This window comes from Cryptococcus neoformans (assembly GCF_000091045.1).
Source record: "Cryptococcus neoformans var. neoformans JEC21 chromosome 8 sequence".
Classification (NCBI taxonomy): domain Eukaryota; kingdom Fungi; phylum Basidiomycota; class Tremellomycetes; order Tremellales; family Cryptococcaceae; genus Cryptococcus; species Cryptococcus deneoformans.
In genome coordinates this window covers 800,113-818,298 of record NC_006693.1, presented here as the reverse complement: position 1 = coordinate 818,298, position 18,186 = coordinate 800,113, and the positions used below count along the sequence as shown (strand labels likewise).

The following is an 18,186-nucleotide window of genomic DNA, read 5'->3' as shown; positions in this document are numbered from 1 at the left end:
AGTGAGCGAAGAGGTCATGCCTCACCTCTTCCCCTTTTAACCCTGTTGTTTAACCCTATTTTGTTTACCTGCATCAGGAATTTCAATCCCCGCCTCAACTTCCGCTTGATTCAACGCCTCTCAGCTCACACGGTGCTCTGCTGATCACGTTTAGCGATATATCCACCTTTCTGTTTAATGTCGTATACTTCAATGGTTACCCTCGTTGCTGGCAATCGGAGGACCGGAGTAAAAAGTTTGTGAAAGCGGTCGAAGAAGGGAGAAAAAAGAAGTCCTTTACTTGTTCACTTACGAGACTCACCCGGAAGATCATTCCAGAAATGCATGGTCGCCATTCCACGCGAAATAATTGTCGGCGAATTCGCCAGGAATCACCCTGCTTTCTATTACAATTACCAGCCTCCCGCTTTCCCCTGTTATGATCTCAATTGACACGAATGCACAATGGGTGGCGGACGACGAGATGGGTTAAACATTCTATATGACAACCCTGACTAAAAAACCGCTTTCAACGATACGTTGCTCAAATGAAACAGCCAAGTCATATATCCTTTCTGTCTTCTTTTTTCGCAACTTTTGCACCAACTTTTACCACAGTAACTGAGTGTTACCTGAGCATCCCGTGCGTAAACAATTCACACCACACCTATAACGACAAAACATTATCGCCTTTTAACAAGTATTACTCATTTCTATCGCTGGAGTATGTAGACTGGGTGCTATCGTCGTCAAAGTTTTGAGGGATGACTAAACTTTCATTGCTCACTCTCCCCCTTCCTGCGGTTTCTTCGTCAGCCTTCTTTACAAGGTCCTTGTGAGAAATTGGAAGGGAAGCTATAGAAGGTAGTTCACTCGTCATTGTGGGCCGACAGATAGGTGATCGAAGAATATTTCGCCACATGACATTCTCTTCCTTGGAGAACGGTTTAGACCTTTTGAATGGTCGCAAGATCCCCGTCTCTAAGATCCTCCTCAAGGACGAAGAAGAGGTCTGGGAGTCATTGCCGGTCATTCTCGAAATCGAATCGGATGTATTGACTCGTGACGGACTCGGGTGTCTTATATCCTGGGGGGAGCTAGTAGGAGTTGTAAAATAGTCAGAAGGTTTGCTTGATGAATTAGAACGAGGGTCACTTGTTGTCAGAGGAGTTGTAGAATTTGGTGTTGTGGTTAGGGCCTGGGGGGAAAAGGACCCGTCGCTGACTGCCAAGTTGGCAGTTTTTGGTGGGAAGATGGTGTATGTGCCACTGCTGGAAGCTATTTCAATGTCAGCATGTTGCGTGCAGACTGTCAGAGGACAAAGAAAGGAAGCTCACCGGAGCCTCTCGAGTTTTGCTGGGGAGACATAATTTGTTTTAAGCTGTCGTATTTTCGCAATACTTTATGTTTTCTTCTGCGCTTAGAGCGTGGCTGCTCACCGTGTCGCAAAATCAACTTTCTTATATATCTGGACATTAAATAATCACTGTAGCCACTTATCCGACTCATGCCCCCGGCTTCGACATGCTTTCATTGTCGGCCAATGTCGAATGTTTTCGCCGTAAAGGAAGGTATCAGCAGATATGCAATGCCTCGCTTCCATTTATGCTGACAGGAAATCCTAATGACTCCAAGCGAAAAGACGCGAATGATAGCTGTCGTGTTTGAAACCCAAATGAACGATGGTAAGTACATGCGGCCACAAACAAGTCTGACCTCTCCGGCTGGAATTCTATCCCCGACTCTAGTCCTCATCATGGGAGCATCCGTCGTCCTCCACTTTTTTGGCCTTCTTCGCTTTCCCCTTGGCAGCGGGCTTCTTTTTTTCTTTGGGCGGATTGATCGCATCCCGCTCTTTCCTCCACCGCTTTTCGATCTCCCCCTTCTTGACATCCCATTCATCATCTTCGATGGCCTGGATCTCGTATAAGAGGGCAATTTCCTTTGTCCAGATGGAAAGATGTTCGGCGGGGGTTGGGGCGTCTGGCGCGGGTGTTTCAAGGACGAGCGGTATACCCGTCATGAGAGGGTCGCGCATGATGCATCTGAACGCTGTGAGACCGATCTCGCCACTTAAGACTTAAGTTAGCTTTGTTTGATCACTCGTGAAACAAGACACAGGGCCACCTACAGACCGATATTCTCGTGCAAATCCTTGTTCGCGCCCAGATTCGCCTTAGAATCATTTAGATGTACACCAGCCAAGTACTTGTTTCCAACCACCTCGTCAAACCTTTTCATAGTCTCGGCGTATGTCTCCGGCGTTCGGATATCGTAACCAGCAGCAAAAGTATGGCAAGTGTCGATACAGACGCGGACACGGGACTTGTCTTCGACGAGTTTAATGATAGAGGAAAGGTCTGACCATGCTGTACCAACAATGTTGGATCCTGCGTTGGCCTGAATTAAATTAGACAGTGATCTTTAGTAACGACTGGGGACTAACCATATTCTCGATCACGGTGATGACTTCAGGGACATCTTTGTGTACTTGGTTGATGGCTTTTGCGATAAGAGCAAAACTTTCTTCCTTGGTACAAGCGCCAACTGTGGATCCAGGACTACTCGGGTGAGGATTCGAAAGGCATAGAGACGGAAAGCACATACTGCCAGTTGTAGAGTTTAATACCAAGCTGGTGGCAACGTGCAATATCATCTTTGAAACATTCGTAGGAGACTTTCCACTTGGCCCTATTGTGATGTCAGATGTCTATATAGGCTTGAATCTCTGAAAGCTTACGGGTCGGGGTTTCTGCAGAGGCGAAGTGTTAGCAAAAGGCTCATGTGCGACGCGACAATTAACTCACCCTAGGTTGATGAGATAACTGCCGTGGACCAGTATACTCTCCGGGCCATAGCCCATTCCTTTGGATGTGTAATTCAGCACTCGATGGTTCATATACGGCAATTTACTCACCACCTTCTTCCTTGCTCTTCATGAGCTCTTTGAATCTCTGAACTGTCTCATCTTCATACGGCTTACTCTTCCACTGTCTTTGACTCTTGACAAACAGAGCCAACCCATTCGCGCCTGCTAGACCTGCTCTCAGTAATGCTGTAGCCGGACCACCAGCAGCAGATACATGTGCTCCCAAAAGCATCGGTTGTGATTTGTCGTTCTGAGGGGCAATACCTCCGTTAGAAGAGGCTGTAGAACACGGGAGCTTGAATGCGGGGTAACCTTGACGAGGAAGGTGAAGCATCGGTTCTAGTTCAGCTGGGGGCCAAGCTTTGGCCTTGGAAACACGCTGCTTCTTTGCAGCAGCAGGTGCGTCCTCGTTATTATCATTCTCTTTGGTATCCTCATTTTTCGGCTTGGTTGATCGAACGGCTCTCTTAGGCTTTACGGCCTTGGGAGCAGGAACTTCGGGCTCTAGCTCTGTCAAAGGGGACGACGCTGACCGTTCGCGCTTGGGAGTTGCTGATGTTATCACGCGCGCCATTGCTATGGGGTAGGAGTGTCTTGATCGTCTGAGAGATGCGGATGCGAACCAGGAAAGCATAAACGAAAATGCTGGGAAAGACGAACCGTAAAAGGCGCGCTCGCGTCGAAAATGAGTATTTGGGCCCTCCACTCCTCTTCAAGACGCGTTTCGGCGATCACCGAAGAAAGCTTACATAAGGCTACTAGATGTGACGCATCCTTCCACGTCAGAGTATTCTTCAACAGTGTTCGATCGCGAGTTGCCGCTCGGTGACTTCCAGGTGTCCATGGATGCGTCCTCCCGATCCCAGCCTCGAGTGACTCTTCATAACAGCTCCGAACAGCTATATACGCCTTCGGGTCTTCCATATCCAGCTCCGCTTTCCTGAGTCCCTACCCCACCCTTATCCCCCATTAGGCAGGTCAAGACCGCCCTTCATGGCACGCCGTTTCGTGCTCTATGGCGTTGCCTCGACCGTGTTCGCCTTTGGCGTGGTCTCTACGGCCCTGCGGACGAGAGCCAACTTTTATGCGGCAGCTGTATCTATTGGAAAGAGCAGCGGATCTATGATGGTGCGTACCAAAGCAGCTACTTGTCGTAGGAGACTTGTTGTGGAGTTGGCTATTTCAAGGCTAGGACAAGGACAAAGGGTTCATGATGATTTGTTGCTGATGCTCGTGTGCATACATAGATACTAGGTAATTTTACCCTCTTCAATGCCATATTATTAGGAATAGGTGTAAAGAATTTATTCTTTGGCCAGCTGCGAACCATCGAATATGAGGTGAGTTCTGAAACCATCTATCTGCTTTGTGCCAGTAGGCTGGCTTTGTGCACGAGCCTCGCGCACCTCCGCTCAATGTCTTGGACTGACAGGCTACTACAGCATTTATGGGAGAAGTTATGGATGTTCTTAACTGAATCATTGCTGGCACTGGCCATTTTCCGGTATGCAAGCTTGTAAGGATGTCGATACATTCACTGACCTATCGTGCAGAGATGATTTCTCCATTTCTTTCATGGCCATGTTCAGCGTCTTGGTGTTCTTGAAGTGTTTCCACTGGATCACAGCCGATCGAGTAGACTATGTGAGTACAACATATCATTCCTCCCACCTCTTACGCTCACCTTTTGCACAGATGGATCAAATTCCTCCGCCAGGTCCGCCTAGGCAATTCCACATCCGAATGGTCTCCATCATCTCCCTCCTTATGCTCCTCGACTTCCTCTTTGTCTCATATTCTCTCGAAACTATACTTCTCGAGGGTGTGTCCGCCATGATCATCTTTGCATCCGAATTCATCATTCTTCAGGCGACGATCGCCGGCAGCGCAGCTAGGTACGCTGTTGGTGTGATAGATTTGAGACGGGCTCGGGGAAGAGAAGATGCACCAGTCTGGGAGGCAAAGAGCACGTACCTCTTCTACATCGATCTTTCTGTTGGTCAGTTGGTCTTACGTCTCTAACGAATCGAGCAACTGACTTTCTGCAGACTTTGTCAAACTCCTCACCTACCTCATGTTCTTCACAGTCATCTTCCTCAACTACGGTCTCCCGCTTCACATTCTCCGTGACGTCTATCTGACCTTCATGTCATTCATGGGCCGAATTCGCGATCTTATGCGTTACCGACGCGCCACGCGTGATATGGACAACTTGTATCCCGACGCCACTGAAGAGGAGCTTGAAAGGTCGGGTGATCGGACGTGTATCATTTGCCGTGAGGAGATGATCTCTCGGAACCAAAGGGAAAGGGAAGGGATGCAAGTTAATGAGGGCGGGCCTAATGAGACGCCAAAGAAACTTCAGTGTGGACATGTGTTCCATTTTCATTGTTTGCGCAGCTGGCTTGAAAGGCAGCAAAAGTGTCCCACTTGGTAAGTTTTGTTTTCGACCTACATAGGGTTGTAGCTCACGATATACAGTCGCCGAGATGTCCTCACGCGTCAGAGACCTCCTGGTCTCGTGTACAACCCTCCAATGCCCCAGGAACCATTAAGGCCCGCCCCAGCTGCACGTCCAGGTGACCACGGTCGAGACGCCCAGCTTGTCGAGCTGATGCGTCAAAACTTGAATGAGTATTTCCCTAATGATAACAACAATCGTCGGGATGGGGCTGCTAGAATATCTACTACTCAAGGCACAAACTCGCGTGCGGGGGAGAGTTCTGGTTCTCAAGAAGGAACTGAGCAAAGGATACAGAGAGGTATTTGGGGAGGACCTATCGTTCCTGGTCGTTTTACTCCTGCTCCACTTGGTGCGGCTCCCAGAATATCTTCACCTTCCACCCCCTTCACATTACACCGAAGTGGGCAAGCAACCCCCACTCGAACCGTTCCTCAAATTTTTGCCAATCAGCAGGAAGACAACGACAACCTTCCATCAAATCCTCGTATTCCTCAAGATTCACCGTCATACTATAACAATTCCCGAGTCGTCTCGGGCAACGTCACACCCTTTTCTTCAAATCCGCCTTTCAGTTTCAGTAATACCGGAGCTGCTAGGGCTACGAGAGAAGAGGCTGGACAGGATGACAATGATGTTAGAAGGCAGGTTGCGGATGCGGCACTGAGAAGATTAGGGGGTATGACTGGGAGCGGGGAGTCTCTACCTTCTGTCAGAGAAGACAAGGGAAAGGAAAGAGAGCACATGCAAGAAGAAAACGAGCTGGACCGATGGGACGCTGTACCTCGTGTCCATGCCCAATTAGCTCCCAAGCAATTCCACGCTCTCGACCACGACCATCTATCTCGCTCCAACAAACGGCCTAAACTTGATAGTTCTGCAGCATACACGCCGCCCTTCGAAAACTGGACACAGAGGATAGAGAGGACATCCGATGGTACCAGGCGAGGATTGGATGAGCGGTTAAAGTTGCTGGGTCAGGTAGATGAAAGGATTTGGGGGTTAGTGGGTGAACTAACGAGATTGAGGAGTGAGTGGGAAGCGGAGGATGGCGCAGTGAGCGGGACATCTTCCCGCTCACGTTCGTCACCGGGTGAGGGTGCTGCTGCACCTATAGCTGCATCATCTGTGTCTGACCCACCAAGGGGGGACGATAGTGGTGTGGAGCAGTAGTGTAGTGGTATAGTAATCATAACAGCATGGTAGTAGGATATATGTAATCGTTGTCGGCAGTCTTCAGATACCGTACGTAGTTGAGACGTACTACGTAAGTTCCTCGGTAATCCGGTATTCTGGGAAGCCGAGTGTCAACGTCTGTGCCTGAGCGGACTGAGTATGCTGCATGCTGCTTGGGAAACTTCTAAAAGAATGTAATCATTTGTCCATGCATGTACTCTGAAATTAGTATCCTGCATACAGCAGCCAACTGAATAACAGAATGTCCGGATCCCAGTAGCAAAAACCCGGACTGTGCATACTGAAGGGCTAACGCAATAGGTGAGTCACTTTTTGGTCATATCCCACGTTCCGATCGACAACGGCCATCTCCACCTGCAAACCAATGGACACTGACTTTAATCACATAATCGTCTCTATTAGTACAACGTATATCACCCGGCATCCATGAGGCTTGCACAAGCCTGTAGTGAAGTCACATGGGTGATCAGAAATTAAAAGATGCGGGTGTGGAGCCGTCGCGATTATTGACGACTGATGCAGCTTCGCCCGAACAAGGCTTGTCAAGTATGGAGGAATGTCTGGGAGAAAACGATCAGCAAAGGCGAAGCTCTGAACCACTGCCAGATCGAGAGTCAGTACAGCCCAGTTCCAATTGCAACATCGTCGAAGATCTCGAACTTGTGCCGATCCAGCACACCGACATACCCCCGGTAACACCTTCACAAATTAACAACCCATCTACCGTGGTCAAATTAGAAGAGCAAGAGAGATTACACAGGGAAAACGAAGACTGGAGGAAAAACGCCCTTCTCAATTTACCACCGCCTCTGCCGTATGATTTGGTAGTGGAAAAACTTACAATAGGCGTGCCGAATCGCAAAGCTCTTAGGTAAGTCGGATAGGGTTTTTGATGTTATCGCTAAGATTGACGCATGGCAGATGGGTACCCAGCCTATTTAAGGTCTTTGCCAAGAGGAAGGAAAAGGATGAAGAGGAGCCAGGAAAGCCAAAGAAGAAGTGGATTCTGCAAGATGTCAGCTGCGAGTGCCAGAATGGAGAGGTTCTGGCAATGTAAGTTAAGCGGATACTTTTTGGATCAAGATTTGACCATCCTTTAGACTGGGCGGTTCAGGATCAGGCAAGACGACCCTGTTGAATGCTATTGCAAATCGCGTATCCGGTTTACCCACTGCCAATGGCGAAGTGGCTTATTTCTCTGTAGAACCGCATGCGGGTGTCAGGAGAGGGATAAAACTAGAGAAAGGGCAAATGAAAAAGCGTATAGGGTTTGTGAGGCAACAGGATTTCTTGGTAGAGTGCTTAACCGGTGGGTCGTAGTATCGCAATCCCTAAAGAGATGTGCTAAATATGCCGTACAGTTCGAGAAACATTAACCTATGTAGGGGCATGCGTTGCTCACTTTGGAACCTTGCCGACTAACACATCTTTAACAGGCAGCCAAACTCAGACTCCCAAATCATTTGTCAGATGAAGCGATAAGTTTTATCGTGGAACAAACTATTGATGAGCTAGGTTTACGAGATGCCGCCGATACTGTTGTTGGTGGTCCCTTAAGAAAGGGTATATCAGGTGGAGAAAAGAGGTGCGTCTTGTCGAGAAATTGTGTTAATACCTGCTGATAAGATGGTAGGCGGTTGTCGATAGGCTGTGCCTTGGTTACTCTACCTAGCGTACTAATTCTGGATGTGAGTAGAGTGGTTGATACAGAGTTGAAGTCACCGGCTGACTGTGCTTAGGAACCTACATCTGGCCTGGGTATGTCCTTGTTTAGCCCTTTTTGACGCCACTGATTTGTTGTAGACGCTTTCACATCATATTTATTGCTTCTCACCTTGTCACAGCTTGCTCGTCGAGGACGAACTATCATTCTATCAATCCACGCCCCTCGTTCAGACGCTTTTGAGATTTTCGACCGAATAGCACTTTTATCCAAGGGTGAAATTGTGTATTCTGGGCTTCGGAAGGACTGCCTGGCGTGGTTTTATAGCCTTGGGCATGAAGTTGAGCGAGGAGTCAACCCGCTAGGTCTATCGCGTTTCTATCATGAAAATGACATTTATTAATTGACAATCGATACAGATTTCTTGATCGACGTCTCATCTGTTGATAATCGTACCCCTGAGAATGAAGAGGCTTCTATCGCACGCGTTCGCTCATTAGTCCAAGCTTGGAACAATCGCTCCCCAGCTCACTGGGCCGATAACCTCGAAAAAGCATCCATGCGAAGCTCAACTTCCTTCATATCCATCGATAACCTTTCACCTCAAGGAAACAATTCTGATGAGGTCTCAAGTAACGGGGTAGGCGGAGACGATGCTTCACGAGATATAGGTGCTAGGGATGAGCAACGACCGGGACTATGGAAGCAAACAAGGGTGCTAACTGCCAGGGCACATCGAAATGTATACAGAAACGTGCCGCAGTTAGTCGGATTTGCAATACAGGCGGTGTTATTAGGGGTCATCATTGGCGTAACGTACTACCAACTACCTGAAGTAAGTTCATACCTCTTGCGTTCTTGGAAAATAACCAACGACCGGTTCAGACACCCACTGGTATTCAAAGTTTGAAAAACCTGAGTTTCCAGCTCATACCAGGTGTATTTTATCTACAACAGGTGTTTTGTAAGTGAGTGCCATGGAAAAAAGTACTCCCTAACCAAATTTAGGGATCTACAAATTCTGTACCGACCTTGTCATCTTTGATCGAGAAAGAGAAGACCGTCTTTACGTATGTGACCATCACCAAATAAATATATGCATCGCTGACCATGTGATACAGGACGTTATCCCCTATGTACTCTCTGATTTTATTTCGTATCTCGTTCCCAGTATCTTATCACCCACCATCTATGTTGTCTTGGTATATTTCATATCAAAGCTTCGTACAGATGAGCTGGCGGCAAATCTTTTCATCAGTATCGCATCTGTGCGTCTAGTTAGGACTGTGCAGGTCAAGTCATGGTATGCTGACACACAGTGAAATAGACCATTCTTGTACAATTTACCACTCAGGGTTTGGCGTTGCTCTCTGTGGGTCGTCAACAAGTGGCTCGTTGCAAGTCACTCATTGACGAATTATTTTAGGCCTCATTACTCAGGTCCTTTTCGGCGGCATCCATGCTGGGAAACTCACTGAATTTATTTCAAATGTACGGCATTTATATGTATCTGAGTGATCCGGCGCTGACAATTACGCTATCAGTATGAGCTCCGGGTTCATATTGTAGGTCGTGTTCCAACTTTCCATAGGTGGCGTTTTGCTCAGCTTGATTTCTCCAGGACGAATGTGCCTGTGTATGTGGCATGGATCAGATGGATAAGCCCTTACTTTTACTCTTTTCGTGAGCGCCTCCTATCTAGTCCAAATCGATTATATCTCAAACCAAGTCCTAGGAATCATTGCGACGACGCAGTTTAAAGACCGAGTATTCGATTGCCCGGCAGAATCAAACGCCAATCTGAATCAAGTGAACGCTCTTTATACAATCTCCGAGCTACACTTACTAATGGCTATTTTGTCATAGTGTCGGGGTAACAATGTCTTGAATGGCCTCAACTTTGATTACACCATCAACATTGGAGTGTGGTTTGGAGGACTGATTGGTCTTGCAATCATCGAATACGCTTTGGCATGTGTTGTTCTATGGGGATTGCCTGCTGGTGGAGTGAAACACGCCTCAGAAATTGACTCGCATCATCGTGGCAAAGAGACTGATGTGAGGGAAAGTCATATCACGAGGGATAAAATCGATGTATCTGTAAGTATATCAGCGTTGACGGATGTCGAGAGGCTAATGACATCCTGGTTTACAGGTGAGAAATCTCAGTTTGATGTGGAAGAGACGAGGGAGAGGGCCCCTCAAGGATAGGGAAAAGATCATCTTGAATGATTTATCTTTGGATTTTCCGGGTAAGTGCATTTTGTGAGATATAGGTGACCAAACCTCATTTGCTTTGGGTAGCCGGTGAAGTTTCAGCGATTTTGGGACCTTCTGGAGCCGGGAAGGTAGGTGCCTTTGATATCAAGGATTGAGCACGGCTACTGATAGAATTACAGTCAACACTCTTGCAACTGATCGCCGGAAGACAACTCAATCCAGGTCCCCTTTCACATTACACGATCTCGGGTACTCTTCTCTTCGCAAACCAGCCCATTTCTCGTACCACCCAATCCAATGTCGCTTTCGTAGAACAAGATGATGATTGGCACCTACCTTCACTCACTGTTCGTGAAACACTCACCTATGCTGCTATATTACGACTTCCGGTTAAGATGCCCAAGAAGCAGAAGGTTGCGAGGGCGGAAACAGTGTTGAGAATGCTGGGACTCAAGGACTGTGCAGATCTTCCGATTGGTGGGGCTTTGTTAAAAGGTATTAGTGGCGGTGAGAAAAGAAGATTGAGTCTAGCTGTGCAAAGTGAGTTGCTGGTCACAAATGGTCCAATTTCAGTGACTTATGCGAGCATAATCTTCAGTGATTAATGACCCCGCGGTCTTGGTGGTTGACGAGCCGTGCGTTTCTTATGCTTCAGGTCTGCCACAGTACTGATTTATTCGTTATCAGAACTTCTGGACTTGACGCTAGTATTGCTCTCGGGGTCATGCACGTTTTACGCGATATTGCGGCTACTGGACGGACAGTTATAGGTACGCTCCCAACTTCATGTGAATGTATCAGACGCTAAACATAGGGCAAAGCTACTATTCATCAGCCACGCAGTGACATCTGGAAGCTTACTGACAACGTCACTTTGTTGGCAAAGGGAGGTACCATAGCTGTGAGCATCTGTCGTTCCAAGGCACCCCTTGGACCCTAGCTGATTACCCTCTTGACAGTATACTGGAAAACGTTCGGATGCCGTCCAGTACTTTGCTTCCATTAATCACGCCATGCCTTCCGAATTTTTCAATCCCGCCGATCACCTTTTGGATCTTGTCTCCATCGATCCTCGAGTCTCCTACCATCACCAGTCATTAACTCGAGTCAACGGCCTTACATCTCAATGGCGAATCCAATCAGTTGGACAGGAAAATGGAGATGAACAAGACAAGAATGGCGCAGACTCTGCGATTATCAAACACGGAGAAGGAACTACACCGATGAAGATAGCTTTGCCTGTCGTGTTGGAGAGACACTGGAAAAATCTATGGAGGCGCAAGGATGTGTTTTTCAACAGACTAGCGCAGACCCCGTTATTGGGAGCATTGTTTATTTTATTCTTCCAAAGGCTTACTTATGGACCAGCAGGTTCGTTCTTCTGAGCTTTTACATCTCTTATATGGTCCCTTTTCTAATAGATCTTTTACCACAGGTGCTCAAGATCGAATCGGTGTCACTATTGAGTCCACTTCAGCAATCGCTTTCGTCGGTCTTCTCAATGCCATGTCAATATTCCCTGCCGATAGGAATCTCTACCTTCACGAGGCTAAGTCTTCTGCTCGGTACTCACCGGCAACCTTTATGATTACTTACTCTTTGGTCGAGGTTGGATTTGAGTTGCTGGGCGGGTTCGGCTACGGTGCTATCGTGAGTACATATACTTTTTTGAATGAATTTAGAGTTAACTTGGATGTAGATGAACGTCGCTATAGGTATGCAGACTTCAGCAAGAATATATTTCGAATACTCCATATCGATCTGGGCAATGGTCAATATGGGTGAAAGTTTTGCTATGATCTTTGGAAGCTGGATTCAGACGGAAGGCTTGACCGTAACGTGAGCATTTTAACTAGAACAAGAGTGTCATTGGAGGCTTATCTCGGATCATCATTCAATCAGAGTCGTTTCCACTTTTCTCTCACTCATTGGACAAGTCAGTGGTGTCATATCGCTATCTGTGCCTGCTTGGTTGGCAGCCGTAAGTCATCAACACGGGGTAATGTTGTACATAAACTGATTATGTTATTTTTATAGATTGCCTGGGGTACATGCGTTAAAGGTGGGTCGCAATCAGGCAAATGAACTGTAATCTGAGGTATTGGTGGCGTAGCCGCGACGAGAATTCAAATTATCAACGAGGCTGTCGGTTTAGAATTCCATTGTACCAATGAGGAAATTTCATCAGGAGCATGTGTGGCTCAAAGTGGCGAGCAACTGTAAGCTAAACTGACCAAATTACTGCAGGCATCGCTGATTGTATATCAGTCTTGCATTATTCAACTGGCACGATCTTGACACGGGGAAGTTTGTGGGGGTCATGATCGCTGTATGTATAGCGTGGAGGATTATGGCCTGGGCATCTTTGGCGGCGAGGGTTGGAGGAATCAGATAGTAGAAGATTCATCTTGTACGGAATTGCTGTTCTAGGGACTGTCTTGAGCATTACCGCTCATCTACATATTCGATTTTATACTGCTGGATTCGGTAGAAGTTTTGATTGAATACATGTTGGCGATTCACTATATCATTTACAATTACTATATTTTGCGGAACACAAATATGGCAGCGCAGCGCTAGATATTATAAGTCCGTTTGTTTCGTCCATTAACAAGTCTGCTTTTTGAAAATATTGTCCTTTACCACATAAGCTCCCAGGCAGAATTGAGGTCCTGAACAAGACCGGTAATTTTGATTCTGCCTAAGCTCTTGTCATACTCAACCTGGCTATCTTGGACCTTGCTACCGTTGAGGGTGACTTCGGAAGGTTCAGTCCAAACACCAACAATGGTAATAGTCTTGAGCTTGCCAGCAATGGTGTAGCTGCCGACAGCTGTGGAAGAGAGTTTGCAGGAATCAGTGGATTTAAATGTGAGGCAAGTCTGTTCGGTGACTGCAGCCAATGGGTCAGCCTTGATTGCGGAATATCCAGATAAAAGGAGAAAACCCACCAGGCAAACTTTCACCATCATCAATTTTGGCATCGCCTTCCGCGTAACCTTTGCCGTCAAGCACGACCAGTATAGCGTAACCATTATCTTTTGTCTCCTTGACAGTATAACCAGGCTCGTCGTAGAGCAACAAAGCACTACCACTCCTGACGTGCACACCTATGTTTCCGAGAGGCAAATCGAGAGTAACATCTTCGCCGGAAGAAGTGTCAAGTTTACAGTGAGTCCACCAATCAACCCAGAAAACATCATTCATGGTGGGGAATTGGCCAACTACAGTTGACTCGTTAGGTTGAAGTACTGGAGTGACAAGTACAGAGGGACCAATGAGGAACTGGTAGTCGTTGTCAAGGTAACTGGGGGAGGGGAACTCATGGAAGAGGGGAATAACGGCAGGACTTTAAGCGAAAAAATTAGCATCTTCGTGATTAGGGAGCGATCAGAACCCACGTTCCGGCAAGAGAGGACTTGGCGAATAATGTGGACCAGTAAGGCAACATCTGATACCTTGCGTTGATGGCCTTGATACTGGCATCACGGACAGAGTCCCAAACATAAGGCTCTTGGCTAATTGCAGATCTACGAAACCTGGATCAATGACTCATCCTTCATCCCTAAATTAGTTAGATGGGCTACTTACTTGATGTTGTGGTTCCTGAAAAATGGGAAGAAAGCACCAAGTTGCATCCATCGGTTACAAAGCTCTTCATCCGTGTTGCCATTAAAGCCACAGACGTCAGGGCCAACCATGGGCTGCAAACGTCTTGTCAGCACTAGACATTAAATCAGTCCATATTTGACTCACGATACCGAACAAGTTGAACTGTAAGACGCCTTGGATAGACCTCTTCATATAGGCACTGAAGCGGTTAGGTAAGCAAAATATTCAAGAATGATGAATGATGGCCGTAAACTCACAAAGTGGAGAAGTTGTCACCGAGCCAATGAGCGGTCTTTCGACCCTGTTTTTGAGTTTTAGCTCGCCCGGAAGTACGTATCCAAAATATGATTACTCACACTGCCGGCAAACGTAGATCGAGAAACCATGAATGGCCTCTTCCCAGGCTTTAAGGCTAAGAACATGTTGTTCGTAGCATCCTCTTCCATGGAACCCCAAAGATTATGAACACTGTATTCTTGAAGACCTCCATAATGGGTAGCGTTAGGGCTGACTGTCTTGGCGGATAATCTCCCGTAACCGTTGTTGATAGGGTAGGGAGGGACGTCAACGTAAGGAATGGTGAGAACATCGTCTCGACCGATGAGGGAACGACGAAGAGCGGTGTTCTTAGCGGCGTCGCCATCTGCACCGTAAGTGAGGGCGCCATCTACAGTCTGAATGCTTTCAGCGAAGATTTATTTGGTAGGAGGCAATGGCGACTTACGACGTTACCGCTGATGCCAGTCACATTTGAATAACCCTCAGGCCAGTCAGTAGGGAATGCGACGGTAGAATAATCGGCTGCCACCTATGGTTAGCCTCTTCCCTGATGCCTGGGTCGCCAAAACACATACGAGGAATGACTGTAGTATTCTCCAAAGACATTGTAGAGTTGCTGGCAGAACCGTCGACGAAAGATGACGGTTCATTCATCTATCGAGCGGTCAGTTAAATGAGTCAAACTTGTCGATCTGCAACTGATTACAACCTACATCAAGCCAGATACCGTCAAAATCGACAATCTGGGAGTAATTGTAGAAGGCCTCTGTCCAAACCTCCTGCATCTTGGGGTGGAACCAGTCTGTTATAACCTATTAGCCAATATTCATGGGTGAAAGCTAAAGGTATCTATTTACCTGGGAAGACGGCGAAAGTTGGCCAGACGGCACCGACGTACTCAGTACCATCAGGGTTTCTCATCCAAACTCCAAGTTCGTGACCCTTGTCATATACATCGAACTATTATAGAGTAGTTGATATCAGTATTAATAATTTCACGAAGCTGAGACAGGTAGGAACATACCCTATCCGTAGCATTGAGCGGATGACCGATAGCCGCGTCGAATATGGGAATCTGTGAGATATAATTAGCACCACAATCTGACAGCTGCCAATATTCAACGAAACCTACGTAGTGCTGGTTGCGAGAGTGAAGAGTCTCCACTAGGTTTCGGTAATCGACCTCTCCATAGTTCTGGTCAAATTGGAATTCTCTGTAGCCTTCACCTCATATTAGCCAAAGAACATGGTGATTCGTCACTACTCACTCCTCATCCCTATCAACCAAGATCGGATGTTCAGTGAAGATCGACATCAGAGCGTTTTTGGTTGTGCGGAAAGAGGAAGGCATGGCCCGAATATATCAGTTTATGTGCAAACGTAATAGAGTCTATCCGAATATCATGACTTACAGTCGATGTCATTCCATTGTCTACGCAGCTTGATGTCAGCTTGCATGCCTTGAACGGCCGAGAAAATCACAAATACTCACGTCTCCAAAGGAATCCCAGCGTCTCTCATCCTATTGACAACTGAGAGAGTGTCGTTGGCGGAAGTATAACCCCATCGACAAAGATGGAATCCAAAGGACCATTCAGGCATGGATTGCGGAAGGCCGACGGTGGATACGTATTGTTCGGTTACATCGTTGGGGCTTGGACCGGAAACGAAGTCTGATAGAATGGTTAGATACGACATAAAGGGGGACGAGAAATGCGATGCCTACAGAGATCGAGTGTACCACCAATGACTCGGTATTGAATAGCACCATCTCGGAGGACAACGTCCATACCATTCGAGCTGTGAATATATTAGCATCTTCCGATCTTCTACAGAGAATAGGCCTACTTTCGCAGGAATACGCCATGTGAAGCAAGAGTGCAGGAGGTTTCGTTATACCTTACCTCCATGTAGAAGGGATGAGTACCGTCTGCGATGCATGTTAGTAAATCCAGAACGAACGATTAATGAGAAACTGACAAAGGTTTTCATCGACAGGGTCAGCGATACTGAGTAACATTGTCGTTAGCTGTCACCGCTGCAGTCCCCCAACATTCACTTACTCTCTTGCCCACATTGTCTGCACGGTGGAGCTCGAGTTTCTGCGGTAGCCACTCCCGGACTGTAAAAATGTCAGAGTAATTCAAAAAGATTTGACATTGAGATAGATACTTACAACAGCTTCGCCCAAGCCGTAGATGTTCGCTCCGACAGGCAATTTGGAGCTCAACTGCAGGTATTGATCCTCAAAGACGAGCGGATGAGCAGGCATAACTGTGTAGTTGCTAGGAGACCCCAAGATGTCTGAAGGGTCTTCATGAATGGGGATACCATCCTTTCTGGTATCGAATAAGATCTCGCCATCTGACTTCCGAGTGACCCAGAAAGCAAAAGGACTGTTCTCGTAGTCGAACTTGAGATCCGATTTGTCAGCACTATCTGTCCCAAAGAGGGTTCGTTTCGGGCGAGGTAAGATGTTGTCATCAATCTGGAATTGCTTGACAGGAGTGTCATAGATGTGGACATGTAGTCGCGATGAAGTCTCGTACTCAACGGAAAGGGTAAGAGATGGAATGTCTGTGCCATACGCGGAACAGTAGGTAATTAAGTCGAGCTGAGCAGAGATTCCACCTGTGGATGTTTGCCTGACTGAATCAGAATTAATGGCGTAGCCTGGAAGTGTTGTCAGCTGCCATATATCGGTAAGTACATGGTAAGACTGCTTACCCTTGCACTGTGTGACATCACCAGAGAAGTCAGGTTGCTGACTGGCAACGGCCCAGCTGCTTTGATCTCGTAGTTGGAAAGACTCGAGGGTGGCAGGCCTGTATGCAGGAATGGCTCCTGCCAGTATGGGGAGAAGCAAGGTGAGAAACTGGAATAAAAGAGTCATAGCAGATGTGGGGGACGAGAAAGGAAGGTCTTGAAAGAGCTATGCATAATAGTCTCTTATGTGAATGGCAGCGTCGATGCGGTAAGCACTCTCCAATCTCTTGAACCGGCAATCTTTCCCGTCTGCATAAATGTTTCCATGCGAAGCTCCTTGCAACTTTTGATCACAAGTTCGGCTAGATATACCAGGCACCAAATGCCCGCCGGTACTCTCACCTTGGGGTCCCGCATCTTCAACGACTATATATGGAATACGGGGCTCGGTGGATATATGACGATACTATATCAAATGCGGCGTGGGCGGCGCCATGTGCACCGAGGCAAAGAACACCAGTGGTTGCGTATTCATTCCCTAGATATAAGGGCGTAAAATGATCGATAACGGCGAAGCTTATCCGGCTGTTCAGGTCAGGTGGTGAAGATTAGCATTACGTCCTGGCTCGTGCGGTTCCTTGACGGCAAAATCCCACAGATTCCTCAGAGTCGACGAGGATTAGATAGCTTACAAGGTCTGGAGCATGGGCAGGTTGGAAATGGAGGCCGCAAGGGAAAGGGGGGAGGGAGGATACTATGAGGATAGGTGTCGATGAGTCACGCTAACGCAGACTGAAGGAAGTGGAAAACGTTGAGAAATGATGACGTCTTCCGGAAAGTGTGATCGTCGGAAAAAGGCGCCCCGCAACACAAACTATCAATAGTCCAGGCACATCCTTCGCATCTTTGTGACTCTTTCATCATCCTTCATACTACTGAAATATCACCACTTTTTTTGACATTGGGCACATGTCAAAACAAGGAATACGGGAGTGGTGGTAGATGGTCAGTGATCCAGAGAAAACATAGCGGAAAGAAAAGTCGCCCGAAGGTAGTGAAGCAGCAAACAAAATTGAGGGTCAACAAGCGGGTCAAAAGAAGAACGGAACTAAAAGCATGATGTCCTCTTTCTTCTTTGATTTGCGGCATCGGGCATCATCTATCTATAACGTACGACTCCTGATAATCAGGGTGGGAAAA

The 18,186-nt window shown here is 47.2% G+C and overlaps 6 protein-coding genes across 6 annotated transcripts in view; 2 read left to right on the top strand and 4 right to left on the bottom strand.

Moving 5' to 3' along the window:
- The window catches only part of CNH01275 (hypothetical protein), a 2,349-nt gene extending 2,045 nt beyond the window's left edge, over nucleotides 1-304 (bottom strand). The window contains exon 1 of the mRNA XM_024658700.1: nucleotides 26-304. The gene's annotated coding sequence lies outside the window, so the exon portion shown is untranslated. The remainder of the gene's footprint in view (nucleotides 1-25) is intronic.
- Nucleotides 305-316: 12 nt separating this feature from the next.
- On the bottom strand, nucleotides 317-1,565 carry CNH01277 (hypothetical protein). The gene is made up of 2 exons (XM_024658699.1): nucleotides 1,317-1,565; nucleotides 317-1,257 (listed from the first exon to the last, which is right to left on the bottom strand). The coding sequence occupies exons 1-2, from the start codon at nucleotides 1,486-1,488 to the stop codon at nucleotides 683-685; spliced, it is 747 nt and encodes a 248-aa protein (XP_024514614.1). The 5' UTR covers nucleotides 1,489-1,565; the 3' UTR covers nucleotides 317-682.
- A 124-nt stretch (nucleotides 1,566-1,689) lies between these two features.
- On the bottom strand, nucleotides 1,690-3,457 carry CNH01280 (DNA-(apurinic or apyrimidinic site) lyase, putative). The gene is made up of 7 exons (XM_572318.1): nucleotides 2,897-3,457; nucleotides 2,787-2,844; nucleotides 2,720-2,731; nucleotides 2,587-2,670; nucleotides 2,426-2,540; nucleotides 2,111-2,379; nucleotides 1,690-2,051 (listed from the first exon to the last, which is right to left on the bottom strand). Exons 1-7 carry the CDS (start codon nucleotides 3,420-3,422, stop codon nucleotides 1,724-1,726), a joined length of 1,392 nt encoding a protein of 463 aa, XP_572318.1. The 5' UTR covers nucleotides 3,423-3,457; the 3' UTR covers nucleotides 1,690-1,723.
- Nucleotides 3,458-3,673: 216 nt separating this feature from the next.
- CNH01290 (conserved hypothetical protein) lies at nucleotides 3,674-6,697 on the top strand. The gene is made up of 7 exons (XM_572550.2): nucleotides 3,674-3,976; nucleotides 4,096-4,188; nucleotides 4,291-4,352; nucleotides 4,402-4,492; nucleotides 4,544-4,847; nucleotides 4,897-5,281; nucleotides 5,330-6,697. Exons 1-7 carry the CDS (start codon nucleotides 3,842-3,844, stop codon nucleotides 6,480-6,482), a joined length of 2,223 nt encoding a protein of 740 aa, XP_572550.1. The 5' UTR covers nucleotides 3,674-3,841; the 3' UTR covers nucleotides 6,483-6,697.
- Nucleotides 6,698-6,920: 223 nt separating this feature from the next.
- CNH01300 (conserved hypothetical protein) lies at nucleotides 6,921-12,918 on the top strand. The gene is made up of 31 exons (XM_024657651.1): nucleotides 6,921-7,377; nucleotides 7,428-7,559; nucleotides 7,607-7,815; nucleotides 7,868-7,887; nucleotides 7,943-8,091; nucleotides 8,140-8,194; nucleotides 8,246-8,264; nucleotides 8,310-8,534; nucleotides 8,589-9,004; nucleotides 9,055-9,133; nucleotides 9,178-9,239; nucleotides 9,291-9,437; nucleotides 9,497-9,541; nucleotides 9,596-9,660; nucleotides 9,714-9,734; nucleotides 9,791-9,852; nucleotides 9,905-9,978; nucleotides 10,036-10,269; nucleotides 10,325-10,421; nucleotides 10,474-10,517; nucleotides 10,569-10,929; nucleotides 10,988-11,024; nucleotides 11,077-11,159; nucleotides 11,211-11,290; nucleotides 11,349-11,760; nucleotides 11,825-12,039; nucleotides 12,089-12,228; nucleotides 12,292-12,370; nucleotides 12,427-12,451; nucleotides 12,503-12,608; nucleotides 12,658-12,918. Exons 1-31 carry the CDS (start codon nucleotides 6,965-6,967, stop codon nucleotides 12,782-12,784), a joined length of 4,233 nt encoding a protein of 1,410 aa, XP_024513420.1. The 5' UTR covers nucleotides 6,921-6,964; the 3' UTR covers nucleotides 12,785-12,918.
- On the bottom strand, nucleotides 12,802-17,797 carry CNH01310 (alpha-glucosidase precursor, putative). Its single transcript, XM_024657652.1, has 23 exons — nucleotides 17,679-17,797; nucleotides 17,008-17,571; nucleotides 16,457-16,953; nucleotides 16,344-16,402; nucleotides 16,261-16,289; nucleotides 16,129-16,210; nucleotides 16,007-16,080; nucleotides 15,773-15,953; nucleotides 15,693-15,712; nucleotides 15,549-15,557; nucleotides 15,413-15,501; nucleotides 15,305-15,355; nucleotides 15,138-15,240; nucleotides 14,994-15,082; nucleotides 14,856-14,934; nucleotides 14,726-14,802; nucleotides 14,358-14,675; nucleotides 14,259-14,302; nucleotides 14,146-14,200; nucleotides 13,981-14,093; nucleotides 13,791-13,919; nucleotides 13,341-13,738; nucleotides 12,802-13,282 (listed from the first exon to the last, which is right to left on the bottom strand). Exons 2-23 carry the CDS (start codon nucleotides 17,171-17,173, stop codon nucleotides 13,029-13,031), a joined length of 2,916 nt encoding a protein of 971 aa, XP_024513329.1. The 5' UTR covers nucleotides 17,174-17,571; nucleotides 17,679-17,797; the 3' UTR covers nucleotides 12,802-13,028.
- Nucleotides 17,798-18,186: the final 389 nt, after the last annotated feature.

Coding starts and splice junctions, on each gene's coding strand:
- CNH01277 (XM_024658699.1), bottom strand. CDS start 1,488: ATGAGTCGGATAAGTGGCTACAGTGATTATTTAATGTCCAGATATATA. Junction 1,258..1,316: donor GCAAAACTCGAGAGGCTCCG/GTGAGCTTCCTT, acceptor ACATTGAAATAG/CTTCCAGCAGTGGCACATAC.
- CNH01280 (XM_572318.1), bottom strand. CDS start 3,422: ATGGCGCGCGTGATAACATCAGCAACTCCCAAGCGCGAACGGTCAGCG. Junction 2,845..2,896: donor GAAGAGCAAGGAAGAAGGTG/GTGAGTAAATTG, acceptor ACACATCCAAAG/GAATGGGCTATGGCCCGGAG. Junction 2,380..2,425: donor TCACCGTGATCGAGAATATG/GTTAGTCCCCAG, acceptor AATTTAATTCAG/GCCAACGCAGGATCCAACAT.
- CNH01290 (XM_572550.2), top strand. CDS start 3,842: ATGGCACGCCGTTTCGTGCTCTATGGCGTTGCCTCGACCGTGTTCGCC. Junction 4,189..4,290: donor TGCGAACCATCGAATATGAG/GTGAGTTCTGAA, acceptor AGGCTACTACAG/CATTTATGGGAGAAGTTATG. Junction 4,493..4,543: donor CAGCCGATCGAGTAGACTAT/GTGAGTACAACA, acceptor CCTTTTGCACAG/ATGGATCAAATTCCTCCGCC.
- CNH01300 (XM_024657651.1), top strand. CDS start 6,965: ATGGGTGATCAGAAATTAAAAGATGCGGGTGTGGAGCCGTCGCGATTA. Junction 11,160..11,210: donor TACTGGACGGACAGTTATAG/GTACGCTCCCAA, acceptor CATAGGGCAAAG/CTACTATTCATCAGCCACGC. Junction 12,609..12,657: donor GCTCAAAGTGGCGAGCAACT/GTAAGCTAAACT, acceptor ATTGTATATCAG/TCTTGCATTATTCAACTGGC.
- CNH01310 (XM_024657652.1), bottom strand. CDS start 17,173: ATGACTCTTTTATTCCAGTTTCTCACCTTGCTTCTCCCCATACTGGCA. Junction 16,081..16,128: donor CATGGCGTATTCCTGCGAAA/GTAGGCCTATTC, acceptor ATATATTCACAG/CTCGAATGGTATGGACGTTG. Junction 15,954..16,006: donor TGGTGGTACACTCGATCTCT/GTAGGCATCGCA, acceptor CCATTCTATCAG/ACTTCGTTTCCGGTCCAAGC.